The sequence below is a fragment of the Protopterus annectens genome, chromosome 11.part0 (genome assembly GCF_019279795.1).
Source record: "Protopterus annectens isolate FY-2018-M chromosome 11.part0, PAN1.0, whole genome shotgun sequence".
NCBI lineage: Eukaryota > Metazoa > Chordata > Ceratodontiformes > Protopteridae > Protopterus > Protopterus annectens.
The window spans coordinates 1,419,633,754-1,419,652,037 of NC_056745.1; the positions used below are offsets into that span (position 1 = coordinate 1,419,633,754).

Consider the following 18,284-nt stretch of genomic DNA (forward strand, 5'->3'; position numbering starts at 1 on the left):
TATTACATGCCTTGTGGGATATGATTCGGACATATGGTCGCTAGATATGTACATTTATCATGTATTTTGTTATGGACACATCTGCCCAGATGTGTACCCTCCCTCACATTATGGGTCAGCTGGTGACCCTCACCATTGGGCTGGACGTACCTACTAGCGGCTCGCTAACATATGATGAGTTTCACTTCCACTTGGTATAGCTATCTACACTGCGTTGGACTACGGCCACATGGTCTTCCATGTCATTTGTTCGCAGGATAGGGACCCGTTATTCCCTACAGTGCATTTGTGTTTGCTTCTTCATTTTGTGTTCACAGGAACTTTCTTGCATGCTTTGCATACATTTCAGTATCCACGGACACTGACAGATGTGATTACTATCTTGCAACTTGTTATATGCAAGCATTTTAGGTTGCACGTCGACAGCTGGCATTTCCACGCCTCCGTGCGGCACTTCGACACGCCTTATGCACTTGCGCTCCTTTCCTGTGCACGTGGCTGTGGCGGCAGCACGCCTTCATAAATATGCATTTGGCGCTACTGTGCCATCTTCATGCCGCACTGTCGGCGCAAGCCTACCGCCGTCCTTGCGCCGAGCTTCATGAATCCCAGGGATTATTACCAAAAGGGAATGAAGTTCATACCTACTTACCTGGACACCATTCTTGATGCTTTAACAGATTTTAAAAAGTTTGCTAGAAGAATTAATTTAAAATTAATCTTTAAAGAAGGTCAAAGTATTAGTTTAAATGATGTATGTAAAAGAAAAAGTGTGTTTATACCAACTAGCTACCCTATAGTTACGGCATTTCATGATATCTGTGAAAATGAATTAAGGCAACTGTATGTTAAAAATTTTGAAAATAAATACTATAATTGGATGAGCCAAGAGAGTAGAGGGTTACAGCAATTAATGATGAGTGATCAAATAGTAATTAAGCAGGCCAATAAGGGGGATCAATAGTTTTAATGGATAAATATGACTATGTGACTGTTATGTACACATTTCTGCAGGATGAAAAAAATAAAAAAAAATACTTTTCAAGAGATAAAAGTGTGTATTAGTGAGTACAATATGGCAACTTATGACATGCAGTTTAATAATGGTTTATCAATAGAACTGTTTAACTTTTTACAGTGTCATGTCCTAAAATACTGATTATATAATTATGTATGGTATACCGAAACTGCAAAAATCAGTAACCCCAAACCCCCCCCCCCCCCATGAGACCAATAGTATCAGGAAGGTGGTAGATTACAGAACCGGTATCGGTGTACCTTCAGGAAAGTTTAAGCAAATATCTGCCTTTATGTAATAGCTACTTAAAAGATACTACTGATTTTTACAAAAACTAAAGAATTGGCATATATCTAATGGTAAAGTAGAATTTATTTTTGCTACATTAAATGTAGATTCCCTCTTTACTGTTATACCCAATGAATTTGGGATAGAGGCAATTCATAGTTTCCTAAATGAGGAAACAGACATACAAGCGGGAGAGATAGAGAATATATGCCATCTATTAGTCATAGTTCTAATAAAGAACGTGTTTTTGTTTAATGAGGAACCGTGTCTACAGATAACGGGTGTAGCCACAGGTACAGCAGTGACTAACACCTATGCTAACCTAGCAATGCATCAATGGGAAAAGAACATGATGTTTGTTGCAGAAAATGACGGGAGTAACATATTATATTATGGCAGATTTGTAGAAGATTGTTTTTTGGTGTGGAAAGGCACTGAGGAAACACTGAGAAATTCTGTATGATATTTAGAGAGTACTACATCTTTTTTTCCAGTTTAAAATAGTTGGTTCACCAAAAAAGATATCCTTTTTGGATGTAACTATAGAAAGAAAAGGTGAACGTATTGAGACTAGTGTACATAAAAAAGAAGTACAGGTTAGTAGGTAGGTACATAAGAACAGTATACATCCACCGCATATATTTAAAGGAATAATACAATCTCAAATGTTAAGGGTAAGTAGGTTGAATACTAATGATGAGGTTTGTACAAAACAACTAGATGATATGGCCACTGAATTTTTAGAAAGGGGTTATTCGTATAGAATGGTAAACCAATATGTAAATGAAACTTTTGAAGCCACAAGAGATAATAATATAGTGGCATTTAATATTAGGTAACAAAGCCCACAATTGAATGTATGTAAAACAGAAGTAATAAGATATCTAACAACATATAATTTAAGAACTTGGCAGGTAAAGAAAGTAATAGAGAAAAATTGGGGCATTTTGATGGCTATGCCAGAAATACACCAAATATTGGAAAGTAGACCTTTCTTTGCATATAAAAATGCTCAGAATCTGAAACAAACTATGTTATAAAGATTTTCCAAAGTAGAATAAGGGAAGGCAGAGTAGCTTAAAAATGGGTATCTTCTCCTGTATAACTTGTACTTGTGATGATATTCTTAAAAATGACACTACTTAATTTCTTCATCCATTAACTAAAGAAAATGTTGTATTTAATAGTATGGCAACATGTAATACAGAAAATATAGTGTACTTGGGCGGCACAGTGGTGCAGTGGTTAACATTGTCACCTCACAGCAAGAGGTTCTCCGGTTCGATTCTCGGCTGGGGTGCCTTCTGTGTGGAGTTTGCATGTTCTCCCTGTGTTCGCGTGGGTTTCCTCCGGGTACTCCGGTTTCCTCCCACATTCCAAAGACATGCATCTGGAGCATTTCTCCCCGGGCCTCCGCTGAAAACAGGCTCTGTGGAACCTAGTCGGACATTCCCGGTCAACAAATGTTAAATAAAAAATAAATAAATAAATAAAAATAAATAAATTGTATACTGTGTTCATGTTTCTCTGTTGGCAAAAGCAGCAGAAAACTCAAGGACCGTATTATAGAGCATAAGTCAAGTATATGCAGGAAAATAGAAAGTAATACTTTAAGTAAGCATATAATGGAAAATGGAAACGGACATAGTTTTTAATTTAGAGTAATAGATATAATATATAAACAGATTAGAGGTGGGGACTTGAATAATGCTTTAGAGAATAGGTAATGCACTTGGATAATTAAGCGAAGAGCTGATATGAAACCAGGGCTGGATAATGCACTGACCATTAAGTCAATGCTAGTTACAAAACAGAAAGAAATAAGATGAAAAATGGTTTTATACTATATTTTATGGGTTTTATATTTTATGTGTGTTATATGCATATAGGAATATATTATAATTAATTTAGTGATTTTTGTAATTAGTTAATTTCTTATACACCCCAGTTATACATACATCTGTCTCAGTGTGGCTGGCATACATCCTAGTTATGTATACATTACAACATCTGTCTCAGTGTGGCTGGCATACACCCAAGTTATACACACATTACAACATTTGTCGCAGTGTGGCTGGCATAGACACCAGTTATATATATGTTACAAGATGTCTCAATGTGGCTGGCATATACCCCAGTTGCACATACATCACAACATCTCAGTGTGGCTGGCATACACTCCAGTTATACATATGATAAAGCTGTCTCAGTATAGCTGGCATACATTCCAGTTATACATACATCTGTCTCAGTGTGGCTGTCAGATACCCCAGTTATACATACGTTACATCTGTCTAAATGTGGCTAGCATACACCCCAGTTATACATACCTTACACCTGTCTCAGTGTGGCTGGCATACATACCAGTTATATGTACATTAGAACATGTCTCAATGTGGCTGGCATACATGCCAGTCATATATACACTTGCCTCAGTGTGGCTAGCATACACCCCAGTTATACATACATTACATCTGTCTCAGTGTGGCCAGCATACACTCCAGTTATACATACATTACAACAGCTGTCTCTGTGTGGCTGGCATACACCCCAGATATACATACATCTGTCTCAGTGTGGCTGGCATACACTACAGTTATACACACATTACATTTGTCTCTGTGTGGCTGGCATACACCCCAGATATACATAGTTAACACCTATCTCAGTGTGGCCAGCATATACATCTGTCTCAGTGTGGCTGGCATACACACAAGTCATACATACATTACAACATCTGTCTCAGTGTGGCTAGCATACATCCCAGTTATACATACCTTACATCTGTCTCAGTGTGGCTGGCATACACACCAGTTATATGTACATTACAACATGTCTCAATGTGGCTGGCATACACACCAGTTATATATACATTACAACATGTCTCAATGTGGCTGGCATACACGCCAGTCATACATACATCTGTCTCAGTATGGCTAGCATACACCCCAGTTATACATACATTTGTCTCAGTGTAGTTGGCATACACCCCAGTTATACATACGTTACAACATCTGTCTCAGTGTGGCTTGCATACAGCCCAGTTATGCATAAAATCTGTCACAGTTTGGCTGGCATACACCCCAGATATACATAGTTAACACCTGTCTCAGTGGGGCTAGCATACTCCCCAGTCATACATACGTTACATCTGTCTCAGTGTGGCTGGCATACACGCCAGTCATACATACATTACAACATCTGTCTTAGTGTGGCTAGCATGCATTCCAGTTATACATACGTTACATCTGTCTCGGTGTGGCTGACATACATACCAGTTATACGTACATTACAACATGTCTCAATGTGGCTGGCATACATGCCAGACATACATACATCTGTCTCAGTGTGGCTAGCATACACCCCAGTTATACATACATCTGTCCCAGCGTGGCTGGCATACACGCCAGTTATCCATACATCTGTCCCAGTGTGCCTGGCATACACCCCAGTTATACATAAAATCTGTCTCAGTGTGGCTAGTATACACCCCTGTTATAGATACATTACAACATCTGTCTCAGTGTGGCTAGCATACACCCCAGTTATACATACCTTACATCTGTCTCAGTGTGGCTGGCATATACTCCAGTCATACATACATTATAACATATGTCTCAGTGTGGCTGGCATACACCCTAGATACACATACATTTGCCTCATTGTGGCTGGCATACACCCCAGTTATACATACACCTGTCTGTGTGTTGCTGGCATACACCTCAGATATACATACATCTGTCTCAGTGTGGTTGGCATACACTATAGTTATACACACATTACATATGTCTCTGTCTGGCTGGCATACACCCCAGATATACATTTATAGCACCTGTTTCAGTGTGGCTAGCATACTCCACAGGCATACACATGTTACATCTGTCTCAGTGTGACCGACATACACCCCAGTTATCCATACATCTGTCTCAGTGTGGCTGGCATACACCCCAGTTATACATACATTACAACTGTCTCAGTGTGGCTAGCATACACCCCAGTCATACATACATACATTACAACATCTGTCTCAGTGTGGCTGGCATACACCCCAGTTATGCATACATTACATCTGTCTCAGTGTGGCTGGCATACACCCCAGTTGTACATACATTACATCATCTGTCTCTGTGTGGCTGGCATACACCCCAGATATACATACATCTGTCTCAGTGTGGCTGGCATACACTATAGTTATACACACATTACAACATCTGTCTCAGTGTGGGTGGCATACACCCCAGTTACACACACATTACAACATTTGGCTCGGTGTGGCTGGCATACATCACAGTTATACATACATCTGTCTAAGTGTGGCTGGCATACAGCCCACTCATACATATGTTGCAACATCTGTCTCAATTTGGCTGCCATATACCACAGGCTGTGTTGTTCTTGCTGAGGTATTTTACTAAGCAAGACACACTCTTTAATTCTGTGAGCCTACATGTCTGCTCAGACACACAGCGTGTGTACATCCATAGCACCATAATGCAGTGTTATATCCATTCTTGGCATGATGGTGGAGTGCTAGGGATATGTAGTAACCCCAAGGTGCAGCAGTATGTTCGTGACACATGATCCACAAAAGTGCATCTATGACCACAAGGCTAACACTTTGTTCCCTGACTGGAAGTGAGATAGTGGCCAGTGCTACTTAAGGTACTGCAGAATGCTGGGCTCCAATACTTGTAAGAGCAAGATTTTTTTATTCCTTCATCACAGGAATTTTGAGGAGTGCCTGCTGGGCCAGTAGGATGACCTACTGTGGAAGGTAGACGCTTGGAATGAGTTGGTCAGGATGACAAGTGATGCCACTGGCATTAACCATTCTGGTAAACAGTGATGGCACCACTCTGACCTGATTCAGCATTGACAGGCAGAGGTTTAGACAAAGAGACAGAAATGTACTGTAATTATTTTTCTGTACTCATGTCTTCTAAGTGTATGTATATAGGTTCATAGGTAGGTACTAGGCTATTGGCCCTAGGGCCTATATAAGCCTAGCCAAAAAATGTACCCTGGCTTTCGCCACCCAAGAAAATTATTTTCCTGTGCCCCTGTTGAGCAGAGCCACAGAAGTGATCTCTGGGGTGAATTTCCCATTTCCCATCCAATCATCAAGATTTTTCTTGAAGAGTGCTAATGAGGAGCTCTGTTTGAATTAGACAGGTAGTCTGTTCCAGAGTATGGGAAGTCTCTGGGACAGGAATCTATCCCTCCAGCATGTTCTGTTTATTGTGGTGACAAGGTTTAGGTCCCTAGAGCATGTAGCTCAGAGGGATTGGGATTTCTTTAAGTAGAGCATGTCCAACAGCTCTGGGTTTGACATAGCTTTGTATGTTAGGCAGAGATCACCCCCCGAGTAGGCGATATGCGATGGAGTAAAGCTGTAGTTTTTTGAGACGGTCTGCATAGGGCATCTGTTTGAGGCCAGTAATCCTCTTTGTGAGGTATTTCTGTGGTCTTTCCAGTTGTAGATGTCTTGTGAGGTACATACCAAAAGGGGCGTTGTACTCTATAATGGGTCTAATGAGTGATGAGTAGAGGGGAACAATGACCTCTTTTTTTCTGGATGAGAATCCTTTTGTGATGAGATGAGCCATGTAGAAGGATTTCCTGACCACTGTGGTGATGTGATTATCAAAGGAGAGACTACTGTCCACCTGTGTCCCAAGGTCTCATCACATTTTCGGCATTAAGTAGACTACCAGCTATGTGGTAGTTCATGGGTACAGAGTTTTTACCAAAGGGGATGACAATACACTTTTTGGCATTGAGCTTCAGACCATGGCTTTGACACCAGGTATTTGTCTCAGTGAGGCCCTTTTGTAGTTTGTCCACATCGTTAGGAGTTTTGATTATGGCTCCTAGTTTGCAGTCATCTGCAAACTTTGTTAGCCAAAGACCTTCTGTGTTAGCCTGCACTTCAGAGAAGTAGATGCCAAACAGGAGAGGACCCAGGAATGAACCCTGTGGTACTCTACTTGTCACTAGTCTGAAGTCGGATTTGGAATCTGCTACTTTCACAGTGTGGGTTCTGTCCATGAGCCAGTTGGCAACCCATCTTGTGACATAGGGATTTATACCTAGTTTAGTGAGCTTATCTATAATTCCAGAGTGGTGGATGGTGTCGAAAGCCTTGGCGAGATCTAGATAAGTTGTGTGAACCATTTTGCCGTCATCTATGGCTTTGGTGACTGCTTCAAAGAAGTCAATCAGATTTAGGAGACATGATCTGCCTTTTACAAATCCAAACTGGGTAGGGTCCAGAGTTTGGAGATTACCAATGTCTTTGTTTACGAGTTCCACGATGATACGTTCCATGGCCTTGCAGACCTGGCTCATCAGGCTAATGGGGAGGAAGTTCCCGGGGTCCATCATGGCTCCCCCTTTGTGGAGTGGGATAACCATCATGGTGTGCCATTCAGTGGGTACAAAGCCTGAGGTGAGGCTATGACTGAACATGGTACTTAGGTAGGGTGCCAGTTCATTCTGTAGTTTGTGTAGAACGCAGCCTGGGATATTGTCAGGTCCCATGGATGCTGTGTTCTTGGCTTTGGAGAGTGTGTTTTTTACCTGTGCAGCTGTGATTATAGGAACTTTGCATTCTTCCGGTATAGAGATGGCCCCACTAGGGGATGAGAGGGGGGTAAGTTAGCACTGAACCTATCTGCTAGGATGTTGGCAATATCAGTTGGTTCTGTATATTTAGTGCCATTGTGCTGTAACTCAGAGCAGATCTGAGTGTTCCCACTGAGATTCTTGACATAGCTATAGAATGCTTTGTGGTTGTCTTTAGAGTCAGTGGCAATTTTGTTTTCATAACTAGCTTTGGAGGATTTTATGAGGGATCTCAGCTTCTTACTGAGGTTGACCAGAGAGTTCCTCCAGTCATGGGATTTTACTCTTTTTTGCAACAGTTTCTTTCTTCTGTTGTAGAGTTTGTTTATGGCACAGGACCACCAGATTGGCTTCCTTTTTTTTTGGAAGATCACATCTTGGTTCTATTAGGGATAGCATGATCCATGCACTCGTGTAAGTGCTTATAATACATATATATATATATATATATAGAGAGAGAGAGAGAGAGATGCAGTTCAAATGTTTGAACTATCAAATCTTCAAAGCTTGAACTGCTAGCTAAAGAGTTTAAAAGCAACATTCTGAATGTTGCCGTAATTTAAATGTGTAAGACTGAAGTACAATGGGGACTGAGAATTTACCCTTTTCCCACTGTAGTGCATTCTTTATGTTACTATAATTAGCAGGGGGTGTAGAGAGTGCATGTAGTGGGAGGCTTCACCCCTTGCAAAATGAAGCTTTTTTTTTTTTGCTTGTTTTGTTTTTTAATCTTTGTGGTTTGAATTTTTTTGGGAATAGTTATGATTCGATTTCTTTTTTGGTATGTTAAAATGCTTGAACTTTTGTACAGTTTGATCATAAGACAAACAAGTCATGTGTGGTGTGTTTGTGTGTGTGTGCTAATATATATATCTACACATACATATACATACTTAGAAGCACATACCCTCTTTCCTGGAGCCAGTACACCATAGTGATCTGAGGTAGTATTGCAATGACCTCGATCAGTGGGAAGCAAAAGTCCAGGAGATAGAGACAGACATACTGTAAACATGTTTTATATCCTACTGTTTTGCTGTCTTAATTGTTTTATATGGACACTTTGCAGTATACTCATTGTTTTCCAGTGGTGATATAGTACAGTGATCCAATGCAGTACTATACTGTCTTGTTTTGTTAGGGTGAGGCAGAGATTGGGTAGAGAGACAGACAGACATGTATTACAGACATTTTTTTGTACTATTCTCTTCTGTGGGCTTAACTGTTTTACATGTATACTTACCAGTACAGCTTTTTTCCAGCTGCAGAGAATCACCAGCTTAACATGGGTGCATATTGCAGAAGGTGGGAACAATTATGTCAATAGTAGGATATGTATGGTACATGTGCCAGTCCACTCTCTGACTATGACTGTACTTGTAGCATATGCATGAAATATTGTTTTCCCATAGTGTCACCCTTCTGCAGCTCCAGTTATGGAAGTGGAGGAAGTAAGTCCACAGTCATCTTGATATCTCCGGTTCAATGACTCAAACACTGGGTCAACAGTCAATGCCATGTCTGCATTTTAACAGAAGCACAATGGTTCTCTTGCTGTTGGCAACTTAGAGGGGTCACTTGTGCACACTATTTTCAGAAAGGAAGCAAAGCCTCCTCTCTTGAAAGTGGTCCAGAGGAGTCTGCCTAGGCCTAGAAGCATCAGTCATAGAGAGTAGTGGTTGCTAAGGTGTAATGGCAACTGAACACCCACCTTCACAAAATGGAGTGCCTTCTAGTGCGTGTCATAGTATCAGACAACTGATAGGTCCCAGTAATGGTGTCTCAGGAGAAGCAGTCAGCCCATAACATCTGGCGTCTATATTAGATGATCGAACTTTTAAAAGTTTGAACATCATATGGTCAACACCATATGATCGAACTTTTAAAAGTTTGAAAATTTGATAAAAAAAAAAAAAACACAGAAAAAACCTACCTGAATGTTTTAAGTAGGGAGCAAGCCCCCCTGCACCCCCACCCCCGCTCTTTAAATATATCAACGCCGATCGAACTACAGTGCAGGAAAGGGAAATCTTCCCATTCCGTACTGTATGGAGATCTCTGCTGAAACATTCAAACTTTTAAAAGTTTGATCATATGGGATCGACCATATGACGTTCAAACTTTTAAAAGTTTGATCATGTAATATAGACCCTACCATCTGCCACCCAGGTAAGTGATACATATTCCCTTCCTGGTGTTTTCCCTCCTTTAATGTGTCATTCCCCATTTCTCAGCCATTGTCAAATCCTCAGTATCACCACTTATCCAGCCTCAGTATGTCTACATCCATCCACTGCCATCCCATCTTTTTTGTATGCCTACCACCCCTGCCTGAGTCTGTGTTTGATGTTTGCCTCACAAACCCTGCTAACCAACCTTCCCTCTCAATCTCATCCTCAGTCAGCCCTAAGTTCTTCAAATACTTTAATACATATTATAAAAGGTTGTCTTTCCCCTGGGAAAAAAATTACCCCTCCCTCTCACCATTTATAGCTTATAGATCTGTTTGTGTTCATCCATACTTGCTGTACTTCCCTTTCCTATTTACCCATTTCCCACCCCATTGATATGATGAACACGCTTAGCACTTTGCTGTTTATCCACACTCTGCCGCCTGTTGCGCTGTCCTTCTTGTATCGGATGAGCATGAGATGCAGCTATGCAGTGCTACATCATGTGTGTCAGCACGCTGTGGCTTAGCTCTGCTAGCCTGCATCCATTGTGCCACAAGTTAATGCAATCACATACCGCACATGAGATGCAGCTATGCAGTGCTGTCATGTGTGTCAGCACGCTGTGGCTTAGCTCTGCTAGCGTGCATTCATTTGTGGTACATGTTAATGTAATCACATGCCTCACTGTAGCACTGCGCAGCCACAGAGTTGCTTAGCACTGATTTTCAGATAGCAATGCACTTCTCTTTACTTATGTAGTTCTTTATATGGACTGCTGATGCTACTCTATGTCAGCTATATGTCTGAATAGCTATCCGGCTTTTCATGTTGTAACTTCTTCAAAATTTAACACTGTGAGGTGTACAGCATCTGTCTGTGAAACCCATCCTACATTAATCTGTGGTCAAAATAGTGAAAAACAGAGAAACGGTGAAACAATATTTGACATACATATTGTAGGTAGACAATTCTGGCAATGACACTGTTGCCCCAAAATTTCTATTTGTACTGTAGAACTTAATACGGCATACATTGTAAATTACAACAGTGTTATGTAAATTGCTCCAAACAAATAATTTCATGATTATCTTGAGAAATAACCTTACAGAAGAAAATTGCTGAATGGAATTAGCAGAATTTTTCAAAGTGGGGTTACATATATGGCATGTTAAAAATGTCTCAAATGTATTAAAAAACTACCAGATCATGACCGTGCTATTCAATGTCCAACAGGAATGCATTATAAATAAAAATAGTATGCAAATCTGAGAGATTACTTCACTTTTTGGTAAAGTCTCAGTGAAATGTGACATGTTTCTAGCCCAGACAACAATTATAGCTCTAGAAGATAATTCCATATACTGTGGTGGGGAGACAACCAGATCTGCACAAAGATGCTAGGTGGATTTTGAAGGCAATTATAGATTGCTTTATTCATTTCTGAAGAGATGTAAGCATACATGATTTCCTTCATTATTTGCCAGATTAAGCATCTGTCAGTACCCAGGACTGAAATATTGACAAATCTGTCTTAGGAAAACACTAGAGTTCAACTGGATAAGAATGGTTGGTTTTCCTGTTTAAGAACATATGAGATCTAAAAAAGTAAAATTTTTGGTCATGGACTTTCATGGAATGGGTATCTACCAGTACCCACAATTTGAAACCTGGGAATGGAAGACTGAACAACCACAGTACATTTCTGTTATGCAAGTTTGATCTGCAGATGTTTGATACACGTAGTAGGGGGCTGGGGAAGAAGAAATGCACTGATGTTCTCAATGCAGCAAACCACAGACGCTCGCGTTCATGGCCTAAAGTGGCATAAATATATTAAAAATAGTATGGCATCAGATATGACAAAAGAATGACAGTGAATTTTTCATGAATTATATTACAGGTGCTTGAAAAAATATTGAATACGTACAATTTGAAGTAGCATGTTGTCAGATTCCAGTTGGTGCTTTGCCTCGGAGAAGAGTTCCGGCTTTTGGAGAAGAAGGTGAAGGGCTGTATTCCCATCTTCATCTTGTACGTTTATGTTGCTGTTCTCTCTGACCAAGAGGAAAGCAGTCTCAGCATGGCCTTGGCATGCCGCAAGCATGAGGGATGTCTGCCCTTGGTTGTTGCGTGCATTTTTATTGCAGCAGCCCTAGCATGTAAGGATTAAGAAAAGTTCAGTCTTATTCTAAATATCATTTTCTGTTTCAATTCTTTCACTTGGTTCCATTCACACCTCTCAACTTCTTAGTGAAAAAAAATCCAGGCAAAGCCAAAAATAATAAGGAACAAAGGCCTAAACAAAGGAACAGATTTTAAATATTACTCTTATAAACTTAGAAAGTTGCTAGAATAAAAGGTTTTGTGTTAGTATGCATTTTCTGAAGGACAAAGTCTGAAACTCAAATGCCAGTGATTATTAATTGACTTCAATCTTTAATGATTTGCCAGAAAGCCACAAATTTTATGAATAAAATATTAAATGTATGAGGCAAAAATCTGGTCGCTCTATGAAAATCTACAGTTGACAGTTATGGAGCCATACAACTTGTTTATGGTGATACCACATATCACAGCACCCTAGCAACCAAAGGCAAATTTAAAACTGATAAGTTCAGCTTACATTATAGTCTTATAGTGTTCATTTTAAACGGGAAAACAATACGTAAAGTCAAAATAGGTAGTAAATAATATGCTTACTAACATCTGAATCCATCAAATCTTCTATTCAAGCAATAAACCACAAGACAGGAAGGGTGGATTTCTCACCTTAGTCAACACTAGTAATGTTTCAGCACAAGCAAAATAACAGATACGACCCACCCCTGGAGACCCCACCCCCACCTGTATTGTTCATATTTTGAGGCAAGTGTCAATGGTATGTAATATTCTGATTATTCAATAAATAACACAATTACAACTTTTTAAAGTCTAATTTTATTATATGTTGATTACTTCGTCTAACAGTGTTTGGCAATGCATGAAAAAGTTAACATCTGTAAGTATGACACTTGGGATAACTAAGCATTACTGGGGATTTTACATGTTCATGGAAATTAAACACTGTAATTTCCACAAAACAATTACCCTTTTTGAGAGAGAGATACTGTAGTAGTATGTTTAATGTGGAAAAGTTATTATACAACAACTAAGGCAAAGTCATAAATGTTCTTTTTTTTTTCTTTTACACCTTTTTAGTCTTCATACAAACACTCAAACACCAATGCACATTTATCTGTTGTTTTGTGTGTGTGTGTGTGTGTGTGTGTGTGTGTGTGTGGGGGGGGGGGGTTTAGAGACAGACAGTGACATAAATCATGGGTACCACACAAACTCAGTATGCTATTGTGCAGGAAACACTGAGCTTGAGCTACATTGGGTATTTCACCCCCCCCCCCCAAGATCACGATATGTTTGACTTTCAGTACATTAGTAGCAGGGGGCATGAGGATGCTGCACATTGGATGCTCCCCCTGAAAAAAAAAAAGATGCTTTTAGGTTTTGTGATCTCTAGTGTGGTTCACAGACAAATAGTTCTAGTAGATTGTAATCTATATTCTGCATCTTAATAGTTCCACCATATTTACCTTAGATAGCCATAAAACATACAAGCACACACACACACACACACACACACACACACACACACACACACACACACACAGAATCACATACATTACACATACATGTATATAAACAGAATGCTACCTTCTGCCCATGGATAATTTTATTTAAATGTTTACTTATAATAACCTTGCAGGTGAACTTGTTACAAGTTACCTTGTTTCAGGTTTGCCCTAGACTACAACTACATGGGAAAAAACTAAAACAGAAATCATAGAAAGTACAGAGAAGCTAAACAAGGACAGTGCAAGCAATTATAGTAACCTTACAGTAATGTACAATATATTGAAAATATGCGAGTTTAGCAGATACCTAAACTCAAATTTCTTAACAGAAACCATCTAATTCCATTAATTTAAGAAATGTAAATTTTAACTCATAACACTATGGGTTACTGACCCTAGTTTAAGCAAAAGCACAAAAATCACCTGCTGAACCTTGTTCTTCTCTTAAACTAGTGTATAACTGACAATGTTCTTTTAAATGAGTTTAGAGGCCTACTGTGACATTTACTATTCTTACCTTATCATTCCCATCTGCACTACCAACAGCTGGGAATTATTTGGTTTTAGCACAATAAATTGTTAAATTAACTGGCAAGCATTTATTGCACAAATCATGCTTACACCACTTTGTAAAACTGGTATAAGAGTATGTCAGCTTAAATGTTTTCTGCAGAATGTTTTTTTTATAATCCAGAAGTATTTAAATGCATTGTACAGTTTTTTTCTCTCAAATTCTCTGTACAAATTAGCCTGCTGTTTTAATTCTTTGGCAGGCTTCTGTTATGTGCAAAGCACCATACTGTTGAATTTAACTTTATAATTCCCTTAGAATATAGATTTTCTGTTCTAAATGTTAACAGCCTGTGACTTGGATTTAAGGTCAGGATTTCCTGCTAGTGTTTAATCTGGGATGTAGTGTATAGCCAGCCTGTGTGATCTTTCTATACCCACCACGTTCAGACCTTTACTTCAATGGCCTCCTGGTAATTGTCAGCATTGATTAATTCATTATCTTTGCTCCGCTTGCTGGCTTCATTTAATTTTCTTACCTTTAAAAAATGTCTAACCTTATTTTACCACCCTTCTCTTATTTTGCCAGATATTGCTTTTTTAATTATTTTTTCCAGCAGCAAAAGACCATTTAGCCAATTGAATAATCACAAATCAGATACTATAAAAAAGTCTCACTAAAATAGACACAAGAGATGCAGCTCAGGTTTACATGAAGAATAAAGTGGCTACATTTCCCTAGAACCAAGCCAAAGTTGATAGTTACAAAATTAAGAAAGATACTGAAAGGCACTGTATTCAGAGAGTTTAGGAGAGCATGAATAAGGTAATGTAATCCTACAGATACAATTACTGATCTGTACTTTGGAGTGCAGAGGCATTTGGAAATGCTTTTTTTCTATGCAACCTTTATTCACTGCAGCCATGTTTTGTTTGAGATATGAAATCAGTATTTTCTGAGCTTCATTTCTCTAATACAAAGGGTAAAAGGTGAAGAGGATTCATGACAGCCAAACACTCTTTCATTGCAAGTTAGTGTTCTTTATTTCTTGTATAGAATACTTAAAAAATATTCCTTTTACTGTGCTTTGTTCTGCAAATAGCATCCATTACAGGTGTTGGTCACTACTGCCCACTTCCTGCAGTTTGGCAAATAAAAGTATTCTCAGTGGCACAGTAAGCATTTATTACACCATCATCAACTACTATAGTATTATCACATGACTGATAATGGATACATAAGTATTAATTAAAGGAATTTGAACCAAGATACGGGTTCGCTACAAATAATGACACCGTCACAGCACTGGTGCACAAAAAGTTAAAAAATGTTAGTGAGGAGTTTCTCTCAAGCCACTGAAGATAAAGCTAGCCATAGTAGCATCTATTACATATACTATATATATATATATATATATATATATATATATATATATATATATATATATATATATATAGACACACATGGGCAGGAATGGTAGTAAAGATAATAAATAAGAGGGGCCCCAGGATGGAGCCTTGGGGAACCCCAGTTTAAACAGCGAGGAAAGGGGAGGTAACAGAGAGCCATTTAACAGATTGCAGTTGATCAGACAGGTAACTAGAGAACCAGCTGAGAGAGGAGTTACAGAGGTTGAGGTAAGCTAGTTTGGGGAGAAGGAGGTTGTGGGATACAGTGCCAAAGGCTTTAGAGAGGTCGAGGAATAGGCAAGAGACTAATTTGTTATTATCAAGAGATGAAGAAATAGAATGAATAAAATATATAACTGCTGTAGTAGTGGTGTGATGAGGTCAGAAACCATGTTGTGTGGGGGTGAGGAGGTTCTCTTGGGTGAGATAAGAAATGAACTGTTTGTGTATACGCTTTTCAAGAAGTTTAGAAAGGGGGGATAGAGTAGCAATGGGCCTAAAATTTGAGGGGGTCAGTGGAGTTCTCTCCTTTGTGTAGGGGTATAACATAGAACTTTTTCCAGATGGCAGGGATAAGACTTTCCTTACACTAACAATTGGTAAGTATAGAGACTGGGTGAGCAATGGAGGAGGCTGATAAGTTAAGACAGAAAAGTGGTAGGTTATCAGCGGAGGGGGAGCAGGGTTTAAGTTTACTGAGAAACAATCGGATAGTTGAAGTGGGGATTGGTTTAATGGGGAAAGGAGTAGAATGGGTAAGTGGGGGAGAGCTGTCAGGGATAGAGTTAGAATTAGGTTTAAATAAGTTCTGCATAGAGTTAATGAAGAAAGAGTTCAGCAAAGTGGCAGCTTTGATAGAGAAGGAGTTTGGGAGAGGGTTGGGGGAGATTGGTTTCCTGGGTATAAAAGCTTGCTGATAGTGGACCAAAATTTTTTGAGGTTGGGTTGAAGTAAAATGTTTTTTGTTGTGGTCGATTTGTTTTTTAGTTAAATTTTGAAGCTCTTTATAGAGCTGGAGATTTACAGTAATTTTATGCGTATGCCAGGATTTTCAAGTACAGTCTCTCCGTCATACAGAAAAGGGACAGTCGTTGGTAATTCAAGGGACATAGTTGGTTTTAACCCTTATTTTCCTGATGGGGGCCAAGGAGTTGAGAATGGTGAGAAATGTGCTGTTAAATGTTAGGACAGCTTCTTCAAGGGGGGGGGGGGGTCAAACAGGAAAGACCAATTGATAGAAGAGAGAGTTTGATTAAATGCATTTGGGTCAAAGTTAGATAGGTTACAGCAGTCTCTATATGTGTGTGATTTAGATGTTTGGGGGGAGTGGCGCTGAATAGATGTTGGGAGGTGATCACTAAGGGAGTCAGGTAGAGTAATGGGATTATGACAGCGGTTGGAGGTGGGAGGTAAGAATCCAGTCTAGAGCACAGCCAGTATTAGATTGTTGGTTAATGCAAGTAGGTGAGGTTATAAGTTGTGAGAAAGTATATAAGTTGATGCTTGTGGTGGGAGAGATAGAGGACAGAGTATTCCAGTCAATGTTGACATCACCTAGAATGATGGTTCCATAGGAAATGGTTTGAGGGATCCAAGCAAAGAATAGTTCAAGGGTAGGGTTGTTCTTACCGGATATATATATATATGTATGGTGGCAACAGCTATTTTCTTTTGTTTGTTTGTTTTAGTTACAGGTGACAATGAGTATTTCAGCTGGGTGAAAACTAGGAGGGGTGAAAGGAACTGGGTGGAGGGAGAGATGTTCAGAGTATAGTAGAGCCACACCTCCACCTTTTTTTATAGGTCTATCTTGGCGGATATTATAACCAGGGGTAAGGTTTCACTATTAGATATGTGAGGTTTTGACCAAGTTTCTGAGATGGAGAGAATATCGGGGTACGGAGTGATATCCAGGAATGGAGTTCAGTTACTTTGTTTTGGATACTGTGGATACTGAGAGCTATAATTTTAAGATTTTTAGTAGCTGGGGTAGTAAATATCTGGAACTAATTTGAGGACAGGAAGAAGTTGCAGGAGTGGAGATGAGTGAGTTGAGTGTCAGGGCCTGGATTGGGATGAATATCACCTGAGAGAAGCAGATTAAGTAAGAAGGAAGTGGAACTAGTGAGAACAGAGTTGAGACAGACAAATTTGTGTTTAGATTTTGAGGGGAAAAATTAGATGGAGGGTATCCAATAACCAAGAAATAAAAATGCATGATGAAAGTTTTGTGCCTCCAAACACATCCAGACCACTTTTGCTGAAGCTTCCTCACTGGGTAAAATAGCAAGTCATTAACTAGGTACATATATAACTCACCACTACCATCTCCTGATACAAAGGCAGCAACAGATAAAGACTGACATCACAAAGTGAAATTTCCTGAAACTTCTAAAGTGCAAATATAATCGCAACAATATACCTAAATATATATGTGCTATCAAAAGTACTAGACACACAGCTGAAAAGTTTACACTGACACACAAGCCAAAGCTCAAACGAGCATCAGTAATTTTTTTTATCTAAAATATTTCTTAGTTGTCTAATGCTTATTCCATGGCATACCCAGTAAATTGTTCTTTAAGTAAACTGTGAACAATAACTCTGAATCTGAATGAGCTATAATGTGGC

General features: G+C 39.3%; 1 protein-coding gene across 1 annotated transcript in view; it reads right to left on the reverse strand.

The window, feature by feature from the left end:
* Window positions 1–18,284, reverse strand: part of LOC122815880 (E3 ubiquitin-protein ligase MIB2-like) — a 782,860-nt gene that overhangs the window by 257,315 nt on the left and 507,261 nt on the right. Inside the window, exon 14 of the mRNA XM_044088707.1 lies at window positions 12,032–12,256. Within this exon, the coding sequence (XP_043944642.1) occupies window positions 12,032–12,256 (225 nt within the window). The remainder of the gene's footprint in view (window positions 1–12,031; window positions 12,257–18,284) is intronic.